This window comes from Antedon bifida, chromosome 5, assembly GCF_963402885.1.
Source record: "Antedon bifida chromosome 5, ecAntBifi1.1, whole genome shotgun sequence".
Classification (NCBI taxonomy): domain Eukaryota; kingdom Metazoa; phylum Echinodermata; class Crinoidea; order Comatulida; family Antedonidae; genus Antedon; species Antedon bifida.
In genome coordinates, this window is record NC_136230.1 from 3,405,498 (window position 1) to 3,417,439 (window position 11,942).

General features: G+C 34.3%; 3 protein-coding genes across 4 annotated transcripts in view; all 3 read left to right on the forward strand.

The window, feature by feature from the left end:
* Nucleotides 1-2,925, forward strand: part of LOC144842857 (uncharacterized) — a 33,709-nt gene extending 30,784 nt beyond the window's left edge. Inside the window, exons 40-43 of one of the 2 annotated variants that reach the window (XM_078699409.1) lie at nt 81-242; nt 489-717; nt 1,109-1,233; nt 1,833-2,925. In XM_078699409.1, the coding sequence (XP_078555535.1) occupies nt 81-242; nt 489-717; nt 1,109-1,233; nt 1,833-1,954 (638 nt within the window). In that variant the 3' untranslated portion in view covers nt 1,955-2,925. The remainder of the gene's footprint in view (nt 1-80; nt 243-488; nt 718-1,108; nt 1,234-1,832) is intronic. The other variant, XM_078699410.1, reaches the window with a different exon arrangement.
* A 105-nt stretch (nt 2,926-3,030) lies between these two features.
* Nucleotides 3,031-5,502, forward strand: LOC144841894 (ubiquitin-fold modifier 1). The gene is made up of 5 exons (XM_078698181.1): nt 3,031-3,087; nt 3,206-3,262; nt 3,779-3,836; nt 3,931-3,970; nt 4,365-5,502. Coding segments are annotated over exons 1-5 (261 nt in total). The 5' UTR covers nt 3,031-3,085; the 3' UTR covers nt 4,469-5,502.
* A 223-nt stretch (nt 5,503-5,725) lies between these two features.
* LOC144842919 (uncharacterized) lies at nt 5,726-11,369 on the forward strand. Its single transcript, XM_078699519.1, has 11 exons — nt 5,726-5,941; nt 6,254-6,370; nt 6,924-7,213; nt 7,727-7,877; nt 8,062-8,106; nt 8,270-8,358; nt 8,704-8,796; nt 8,924-9,189; nt 9,427-9,635; nt 10,031-10,262; nt 10,822-11,369. The coding sequence occupies exons 1-11, from the start codon at nt 5,735-5,737 to the stop codon at nt 10,863-10,865; spliced, it is 1,743 nt and encodes a 580-aa protein (XP_078555645.1). The 5' UTR covers nt 5,726-5,734; the 3' UTR covers nt 10,866-11,369.
* The last annotated feature ends 573 nt before the right edge of the window (nt 11,370-11,942 follow it).

Genomic DNA, 11,942 nt, shown 5'->3' on the forward strand with positions numbered 1-11,942 from the left:
TACAGGGAAGTGTCCCCTTAATAGGGGTGTCTCTATTTGATAACAATGATTATATACCAATATATTGTCTTTTTTGTTAGGTTCATGCAGGCCTGGTAACTATTCCTATCTTGGTATAGAACCATGTAACAAGTGTGCCGTTGGTACTTACCAGACGCGGTACAACAGCAGGTTCTGCACACGATGTCCTAAAGGTGTTGATACACATGTTGAAGGATCGTCATCAATAAGAGAATGCATAGGTACAGTAGTTATACAAAGATATACACATAAAGCTCTGTCTACACTATCAAACTAGTTTGGTGTGCCCAAATATGGTGGTGATACGCACAAATATGGTAGTGATATGACATCATCATGTCCATATATGAGCACATCACAATTTTGTTGTCACATACAATTTGATAATGTAGACAGAGCTTTACTGTATTTCTATACAATATTTCTTTCTAAAAATTTTCTTAGTAGTAAAATTGTTCTCTTTCCAGGTTATGAAACGTATTCAACGGCAAGCCCAAGTGAAATTCCAACAGGCTCTACCAAACCAGCAAAAGGCCAGATGACAACACAGGCCATGACTACAGCATCCAGCAATGATAGCGAAGTAGCAACCTTAAAACACAGTCGAGAATTTAACATCATAATAGTCGTAGTATGTGTAGCAGTTGCGTTTTTTGTTATTGTTGTTATTGCTATATGTGTTGTAAAAAGAAGAAGGTAATTAATTTCATTTTTTTTTGTAAACCAATGTGACCTAGCCAATTTTTGGTTCTACAATTTTTACAGTATCATAGGCAGATTCTGTGATACAGTGTCACATATGCATCACAAGTGATGTCTGTATCATTACTCTAAACTAACCCTAACTTTAACATATGTAACACTGTATATTTTAAGTTATTTCTATTTTTAAATTATTTCTATTTTAAGTTATTTATATTATAAGTTATGTATATTTTAAGTTATTTATATTTTTAAGTTATGTATATTTTAAGTTATGTATATTATAAATTATTTATATTTTAAGTTATGTATATTATAAATTATTTATATTTTAAGTTATGTATATTATAAATTATTTATATTTTAAGTTATTTATATTTTACAGGAAAAAAGGAACGTTTAAACCCCATCGTCTAAATGATGACTCACAGCCTGTGAGCAACATGTTCCAGGAGTTAGGAGAAATGCAAACTCTCTGCTTTGAGAATCAAACATACACTGCTGATAATGGTAAGTGTGACAGGTTTAGGCCTAGAGTTAAGCTCTGTCTACACTATCAAACTAGTGTGACAAAAAAATTGTGATGTGCCCAAATATGGTAGTGATATGCTTAAATATGGTAGTGGTATGACATCATCATGTCAATATATGAGCACATCACATTTTGTTGTCACATAAAGTTTGATAGTGTAGACAGAGCTTTAAAGATTTAGTACAGTAGAACCCTCCTGTGGGACACCCCTATTTAGGGCAAACTTTCCTGTAAAACGACTGGAAATATATGTTTAAACACTTTAGACAACCTCTATTCAGGGGATACCTCCATCAAGGGAATACTTTCCCATAAAACAAATAATCAATATATGTTTTAACACTATGGCCAACCTCTATTCAGGGGACATCAATGGTTTTACTGTAGATAGAAAGATTAATAGTATTACTGCAAGCATTTGTTTAATCAATTTATTTTTCATTCAGCTATTCTTTATTTCGTATTCAAATGTACATATACAGCATTATAGATACAAAGCTCTTTAACTAATAATAATTAGATAATAAAACAATACAATAATAATACAATTTAGTAATAATAATTTTTGTTTAATTAGTAGATAAAAACATTGAAGATGATTTTGGTTATTCGATGTTGGAAAACGACAACACATCAATTGGAAAGCCGCTTACATCATTCAAAGTAGATGAAAATGATGATCTTCTCGCCACTTTGTAGCTATGTAAAATAAAACACACAAAAAAAGAGTACATCTATGAAAAAAAATTATGATGGAAGAGCATCGGTTACATTTACTGTAAATTATAGAAAGATAGGGACGGGTAACGCATATTCATTCAGGGAGAGTTGGCAGTGGAGTAACAGAGTGACATGAGGCCCCTGGTTTTGGAACCTAAGTTTCCCTCCAATGCTGGAGGCCTTGGGCGTTTTTAGCCTTTTTCGACATAATTTTAAGCCTGTTTTTTCCTCTGGGCACTGCACAGGGCCCCATAACTCTGGGGGCCCTTGTTTTAGCCATTGAGCGCTTAAAGCCTTTACGCCACTAAGAGTTGGATTGGACGGAATGGCTTCTTCAACTGTACTACAACACAACCATATTTAATTGCTTTGTATTGACTTTAAAAATATTCCAGTTATAGTTAATTGTTGCAGAAAAAATATTCGTTATGCTGCTACACCAACCAGATGTTATCAATTTCAGGAGGGTATTTAATACTTTGTTAATATGGAATTCAACTTTTATATCCATGGGTCCAGGGGAGGGAGGGGGAAAGGAACACAGGACTTTTGAGCTGGCTACATACCAAATACTATGTACATTTATTATTGAATAACTGACATTTGATGTAGTATGCTATTTATACTCAGAGACTGCAACCAACATTTTTTAAAGTTAATTATTTAATATTAAACGATATTTTTATAGTAAAAGAATTATTTTTAAATTTAATTATATTTTTTGTAATTGTTATTGAATATTATAAATTTTTTTTTTTTAATTAAAAAAAAATGAACGAAGTGTGCTTAAAAATATATTACAAATTGTAGATGAGTGCATCACAGTGATAAAGAATACAGGTTTATATGTAAAAAGGATACACTTTCTACACCAAAGATAAAAACTGGAAACATTTGTAAATTATAAAATTTGTGAAAAGTAAATGAAATTAAAACTGTTTTTTTAGTTACATGTTTACTTGCTTCTGTTTATTAAATAATATTATATTGTCACAACTAAATACAGTATTGTGTTTTAGCTGAAAAAAGTTTGCAATTCTTTAAACTCTAGAGGGGGTAGTATATGCAAAGTGTTTCTGCTGCGAACAGCTGGTTGCACAACGTTGAAATATGTAAGTAAATTAGTTATTTTTATTGTGATAATGTTTACATATAATTTATAATTATATACCAAGTATCTTGATTGTGTATTTATTATATTTTGTTCATATTATTTATGTTCCATTTTAGGTCTAAGGTTACATTCAAGATCACCCTCACTTCGGATCCAAAGTTACCCTTCAAAGTGTAAGTTCCGCCGCGCCCAAGAATTCGACGTCCGGTGTAGTCAGCGGCTTAGCGTTAGGCCTAGGCCTGTTAGTCAGTGATGTCCTTCATAGAGTATGATTTAGAACTAGGGCTAGTTAATTCTGACTGTAGGTGGTATCGAGTATAACATGGATAAAACTAGGTAGGAGGGTAGGCTAATATTAATAATATAAAAATGCTAGGCCTACTAGGCCTAGGCCTATTTATATTTTTATCATTTTAACTAGCTAGGCCTAGTATAGTAGCTAGGTACTACTTATTAAGGCTACTACTGTACATACCGTACTGTTACTAGGCCTACTAGTAGTTTAGTTAGTAGAACTTTTACTAGGCTAGTACACATAAACAAGGGTGGGTTTTCTCCCATTTCAGAAATGTTGTATGAGTAGGTCGTATAGCCTACAAACAATACAAGCTACCAATATTTATGTAGTAAGCATGTATACATATGATACTTAATTGGTAATTAGTCGTATATGAATACTTATTTTTCAGATTGAGTGTTCCAGAAAGCACTCCATTTACAGCTGTTTTGAAATTTGCTGCTGAAGAGGTATATTTAAATTTTATAAACTCTCCAAAGTGCAGTTGATTTTTGAAAAATATTTATTTAAAAAAAGAAACATTTATGAATTTGTTCCTTTCAGTTCAGAGTACCAGCAGCAACAAGTGCCATAATTACAAATGGTAAGTATTGAAATTTATTTAAAAAATCACCTCCATCCCTTGAATAATTCCTTAAAAACCTTTAATAACGGCATGAAATAGAACGATTCCCAGTGCTGTATATGCACACACATCTATTTCCAAAGTATCAGGAATATTTGTTAATACAGTACTACATTTAATCACATGTGTAGCCTGTATCATGTAAGGTTAGGTTAATGGGTTAAGTTTCTACTATATACATGTGAAACATGTGATGTATTACAAAATGTTCCTATGATACTTCGGTAATAGATACAGTACCGAGAATTGGCTGCCAGATCTTGGGCGATCAAATCAGCCCTGTGATCTTAACAGCACCAGTTGTTCAATAAACGTAGTACAATACAGCAATGTTTATTTTTTTCCCAACTAGACGGCATCGGAATAAATCCTCAACAAACGGCTGGCAATGTGTTTTTAAAACATGGATCTGAGCTTCGCCTTATTCCCAGAGACCGTGTTGGATTTCGGATATGAAGATGGACAGTAGACAATTATTTAACATTTTAAACATTTTTATTAAAGAAAAGAACAGATAATCAGGTGATACAAAAAATAATTTGCTTGAAAATTATTTGGCTGTAATCTTGTAACCACTTTGATGCTATGGTTTGTGTAAATGTAGACGAGTGTGTTATATCCATATAGACACTTGCCTTGATAACCAGATGTTAAAGTTCAAATCATGTAATTTGCACACAATTGCCTATATCTGTTGAGAGAGGTGAAAATCTGGGCTAAAACACAGTAAAGCTCTGTCTATACTATCTACTACTAACTAACACTATCACTACCATATTTGGGAACATCACACTTTTTTGTCAAACTAGTTTGATAGTGTAGACAGAGACCTTTACATTGGACCTAGATACCACTAAGACTATGATGTGAAGAATAGATCAAGGAAGCACATCTCTTCTTCACCGCCACACACACATGATTAATCAACGTGAACTAACTTGTTCCTCGGGTCGCAATTTGAAAGCGCCCTCATTTAAATGAGACACAATAATTATAATAAAGATACAGGACCAATGTCAAAATGATTATACTAATTTATATTGTTAATTGCTTGTTATATGTTGTATGTAAAAAGTAACAGAAGGAATCTATCCCATATGCATGCAATTTATTAAATATCAAGATCTTTAAAAACGTCTATAATATAAAGGTACTTTTAAACAGTTTTATGCCAATCAAATCGAACGGTGAATGCTTCGTTTTCACGACGCTCCACGTCTATGCGCCAATAGATATGCACGTAGCCGTGTGAACACACAACATTGACGTTTCATTTGCCATGTCGGAACAGGTGTGGAAAACCCTTTAGAAATTACAGTACTGTATACTGCAATCAAGTGTTTAAAGGATTTCACAGTATTGTTACGAAATATTGGTATCATTTTTTTTTCTGAACAAGATCGCATCTTATTAAATGACAATAAACCAATTATATTCGAGTATATCCAAAACATGTGTACAAATGAATAAATATACAGTATAAAATAAAATTATTGAATCACATTTGTTTTTAAACGTCGAAAATGTAATATTTATTGGAAATTAAGTATGTACTTACAGTACTAGAAATCAGCAAAATATTGAGTTTTGTAGTTGATCCCTGAAGGTCATGATATATAAACAATCGTATTTCACGAATCATTATTTATAAATAATTCACCACACGTACAGACGCGTTAATTGTACAGTATATTGATTTGGACACTGGAAGGAGCGCAAAACATGGCATACTGTACTGATAACATTGGCCAAATAAATGAACTTAATAGCGCTATTTCTCGGCCACATGTAAATGAATCGGTAACTGAGACAACGAAAGAAAGTAGGCCCAACTCCATGGGCGATATCTCTTTGTTTCGGTTGAAGCAAGAAGTGATGTTCGTGCCAAGGGAAACGGATAACTACCTGCACCCCACCATGTCTTCGGCGGTAAGTCAGCCTAGGTTTGTGTAATGCTCTATATAGTAGGCCTAGTTTTTATAACAAAATCTACTACACTGACATACAGGTAGAGCAGTTACAATGTTCGTTTATTTAATGCATGACTACGTACTATAAAACAATTTGAGAAATCCAGATAGAAATAAGTTTCTTAGCCGATCCCTAAAAGTCATAAATAATTAGTAGAATACCATGATTTATAAATAATTCATGGATAGTATGTAGTGTAATGTTTCTTATTGAATAGAATAGGCGTACATATAATACATATAAGTATTTTTCAATATTGTTATTAAATAGGTAAAAATTGAGCCCGGTAGTGCTACCGAGCAATACAGCTTATCGAATGGTCTTCAAGATGAATCAAGAACGGACCCTTCGTTTGATGTCGTCCTACCTGCTCACTCTGTGCCAACGGTAGGTCAAGTTAGACGTTGGAATTACAGGTCTACCTCCAATTAAAGACCACTTTAAAATGAGTGTCTAGAAAACTAAGATCTAGAAAACTAAGACCTAAGATATCTTAGTTTTCTAGTTCTAGAGCATGCAGATTACACTATTCTCGCCCTTCAGGGAGCAAGATAACCATAATTTTATTTCGCTCTCTAAATAGGATAATATGAGACCCCTTCTATAGTGCCGGAGATGGCCTTCGTTAGAGGGATTCTAATTTAGAGACAAAAGCTGACAACGACCACTAAACCTCCAAATGGTCGCTAATTGGACGGAGACCTGTATAATAAATATTTTTCTGGCTATTTTATTTACCGTTTTAATTTAGCTTTTATTTTTTTTTTATTGAGATCCAGCCATTGTGTGATACTGTATTATCTTCTCACTAATTTTCCTTTTATTTAATAAATATACAATAACCTAAAATAACTATGTAAACTAATGTTGAAAAAGCAAACGTAGAAATAATTATTTTTACAATTTGTTAATGATTTGATGATTTGTTAATTTTTAATAGACACATCAAAGATCAAATTCGACGAGGAAGAGAAAACATAGGACAGCCGTTGTCAAAGTATTGGATCGACTTGCAACTAAAGATGTGGTATGTCTTCCTCACGAAGACGGAGATACGATAACCATACCACGAGGAAAGAGAAGAAGCCGGTTAGCTGCTGCAGGAATGACTGGCAACATTGTCCTCACAAGAAGACTCTCACCGCAGGCTGTGGTCGATGCAATATCGGCAATTTTCAGAGATACATTCCAGATAAGAGAAGAAGATAGTTTTGACTTTATATTTCTTAGGTTGGTTTAAATAAGGCAATCTAACAACAGAACACTGAGCTCGCCGTGCCAAGATAGGGACTCGTAACAGTCCTTTGATGTTATGTCTGGCTGCGACAAATACCAATAGTACTGTATTGTACATTCTCCGCGGCGCGTGGAACTGATTGTGTCGCAGTCACAGAAAACTCTTTGATCTCAGCATCCTGTAAGATTGCCTTGGTTTAAATAATATCTCATTAATGTTGTCTCTTAATTCGATCGGTTCCCTATGCACAATAAACGTCCCCAAAATAATTGATTACATACTAATTGGCTGAAACAGCGTAAGTAAAAGAGGAGGGGGACATGAATTTGCACATCGCTGGTCCACCAATAAGGAAATAGGCTAGCTTGATTATTTCGCGAGGAACGTCATTGCACAATGTATGATGGGAAGGGTTTAGGAGGAGCAAACGTCACGACACGTACGTACAAACAACAAATCACGTATATTACTTTACCAATTGTCATATTGTGATACTTTTTTTACAGCGGGTTGGTTGGAAGTTTCAAGAAGCTACAGCGTTTGAATGCATCTTCTGACCTTGAATGGGGCGGTGCAGAGGTGATCTCCGCCTGCGGACAAGGCTCTCTGTATATAATGTGTGACGCTAAATATGGAGTAACATCTCAAACTTTTCCGGTACATATTTTTTTGAGAAACATAGCTTGGGTGATCAGACTTTCAGTTGCCTCTTTAGACACTCATCATCACCACTCAAAACAAACTTATTTTTAGGCCCTACCATTAGAATAATTCTATATATATTGTTAGATCCAACACTCTGCATAAATTAAATACACCTAATTTTCGTATTTCTTTACAGGCACTCTTTGAACAGACAACTGAACGACACTCTATGGATCAGGAGGTCAGAGGTTACATTGTTTCTTTTGTTCATTGAACAGTAGGCGAACTAAATAACAACTTTCAATAATTAATGTCGATATTATTAAGTTTTTGATTTTTTAATGGCATTAAACAGTGAGCATAGCTATACATTATTCAATATCGACTCCTCTTTCCATCTTCAGGACCCTATTACGTCATCCACAAACGAAGTTACTTTAAGTACGTTATCTAATCTGTTTGCCATCTCTGATACCAGTTCACCCTCTGCTCGGTAAGGATGTTGTTAAAGCTTATAGTTCTCACTTGGAGGCAACGCGACGACATAGACGCTAAAGCTTGGTTCCTACTAGCGACGCAACGTAACGCAACCTACGCAACGGTCGAAAATGCCCTTCCAATAATTGTGTTTGCCCCCGCCTGCGTGAAATCAAACCTGCGATGTTTGCAGCATTGTTGCATCGTTGGTTCCCACTTGTGATTACGCAATGCAGCACTTTGCGTCAATACGTCGCTGCGTTGCGTTCTAGTGAGAACCACGCTTCAACCACGGTAGGCCTACAGCTTAATGCCACAGGGTTGTGATAGCAAGAAGGTCAATTGTTATTCATTTTTATAGAACATATTTAACATTGTTGAAGAACGAAGAAATGGTGTTTACAGACAATGTCACGAACGAATTATTGCCTTCAGATTATACCACTGCAATGGTGTAAGTAGATTTTTTTTTGTAAATTATCTATTTGGCAAAACTACACATTTACGTAAAAGATACGGTAGTAGTCGTAGTAGGCCTAATGTATATGATTGATTATTTTGTGTTTTTAACAATAATTTAGCGATGAAGATACAATGAGGACCAGTTTACAACGATGGTACAACGTGCAATGTACTGTGACTGACGAGAGAGCAAGGATCATTGTGCGTACAAGTCACGAGGGCGAGGATGCACTCCGCGCGTGTAACAATCGTGCGTTTAAATCCAAGTGTCCATTTTCCGTGATTGTTGTCGATGATTGTGGTTCATATAGACAAGTGCCATCTAGGGAGTTGTTCAATCTTGCCATTCCTCAAATCAGAAACCGGTTCTTCTGCGGAAAACAAGGTTTTAATTGTTAACAAATTTTGTTTTATTTTCGTCATTGTCATCAGTTGATGGCTAAAATATGCGTAAATAAAGTCACTAAATAGGCCTAAATAGAGTCACTAAATAGGCCTAAAAAGAGTAACTAAATAGGCCTAAAATATTTCACTCAATAAGCCTGATACATCTCACCAAATAGACATAATGTTTGTGTGAGCGCTATGTCACAAGTTTCAACATGTGTTTATTCCGTTTTAGAGAGAATGTTGCCAATAAATAAAACATCTCCTGTCGTTGACGGAACATTTTATGCCGTAGGACAAATCCTAGCAGCAGCAGTACTCCACGGCAAACAATCACTTTCATTTTTAAATCCAATCGTTGCTGAAATTTTAATAAACCAAGAAAAACCAAATTTATGTATATCATGGATTCCTTGTGATTCTGCGAAGACTACAGTCCAAAAGGTAAATTTAGTAGAAGTTTACATTAGTAAAATTAAAATGACACCCGATTTCCAATGCTGTATCTCCACATACTATCTATTTCCGAAGTATATATATAAAGGGTTATTTGGTAATACAGCATCTCATTTATATCACATGTGGTATCTGTATCATGTAGGGTAAGGTTAAAAGGTTAGGTTACTACTACGGTATATACTTGTGAAACACATGTGACGTTGTACAGTATTACCAAATACTCCTATGATACTTCGGAAATAGATACAGTACCGAAAATCGGCTGAAAATTAACCAAACGGTGTTAAATGTAACTAGGCATAAAATCACAGATTTGTTCAGGTATGGTTTTTGGTAGCTTTACGCCATTTATACTAATATTGTTATACCTGTTACAATAGATTAACGATGTCACAGAAGAGAATGAGCTACAATATCTGTCTAATGATGCCAGTTTTCATGAACTGGTAGCTGATGTGGGCTGGAACAAATCACTCAACATCACCAATAAATTAGAATTCGTAACTACTGCATGTGATCACTATTTGATCTTCAAGCAGAAGCCACAACTTGACGCTCTTGTTAAAGGGATGGACTTTTACGGAATGAAAGCGTTTGCGCAATTTTACCCAGGTAACATTATTTACATCTATACATTTGAAATTAGCCGGCCACAAGCGTATGTTAATGATAATGATGGAAACAATGATTTTGAATAATGCTGTCAATGCCAATGTTGATGCATGAACTCTTGTTGTCGGCTAACGACATTTTTATTACTCGTCTCAGTTAGTTATGGCATAAATTACATTACATAGGGAGCTCTATAAGTATGGGCATTGATATGAATATATATATTTTCTTCGGCAAGCTTGTGTGGCACAAGAGTTTAGGTTGTGGACCTAAAAACCCCATCGAAATCTTCGGTGTTTTTTAGATAGTTGAGAGAGATTATTTAAAGAATGATAATTAATCTCATCCATTGTTAATGATTTCTGCCTGTGAGACGTCGAGTAATAAAAAATGTCGCTAGCCGACCACAAAGGTCCATCGACATCGCCATTGCCATCATATTCAAAATCATCGTCTCATTCATCATCATTATCATTAACATACGCTTGTGTCAAAGATGCTTTCTTCAATCTTCACTCCTACTACTTTCAGATTATTTAAAATATTATTTCATGTGTAGATTGTATACGAAACATAATAGGATTTCAATCACACGTATCTTGATGAGGTTCCATCAGTAGGCATACACTGTGCACTGAAGTAACGTACCTGTGAGAGAAGACCAACGTAAAGAAGTTCCATCAGTAGGCCTACACTTTGCCCTGAAGTAACATATGAGAGAAGACCAACGTCAAGAAGTTCCATCAGTACAAGTCACTGTACCCTGAAGTAACATGTGAGAGAAGACCAACGTCAAGAAGTTACATCAGTACACTGTGCCCGAAGTAAACAGTGTATTCAGGGAGTCAGCGCAGAACCAAGACCAACTTAATTCTGCTGAAGATATAGAAATATCCAGTGACGCTTGAAAGTATATGTTTATACATTGTATTCATGTATTTTGTAGTATAATTAAGGGATTCGTTCACTCTTGCAATTTAATACAACATAACTGTAAGATCTTTGATGTAGAAATCACTTCTCATTGTGTTTATTTTGTAATGTACAGTACTTAATAATAAAATATAAAAGAAACTTACGATGTACAGTTTTTTTTTATTTAATGACTTGAACCAAACTTTCGAAATATTCCGAGAACGTTTACGGTTTTCGATATTTCGTGGTATATTATACCACGAATGAAAACAGGACTATATAAATTATGTATGTATTACACGGTTCCACGTGAGGATTACTTGTCCTTAAGGCTAATTTTTGCAAGGTAATTATTTTTGTGATATCGCATGTAAAATTATTCATTTTAATATCCTTGTGAGTACTGTATTTATTAAAGAATTATTACATTTAACGGTTACAGTTCAATGTACTGTATTATAATTATTATGGTAAATGTATTTATTAACGTTTGTATTCTTATATGGATTGTCGTTATATTGTATGCCTTATACATATTAATATCATTATATCCTTCTTTATATCTTGTATGCTATACATACTTAATTGCATCGAATAACTACAGTATTATAATGTATTTCCAATAAAAAAAAAAACACGGAAAGAATGTGCCACTATACTTACTAATAATAATAATAAATAAGTATTATACTATTATACGTATACAATAGATTCGTTTGTTACATTATATAGCGTACCGGTATGTATATTAATTTATCAACGTGC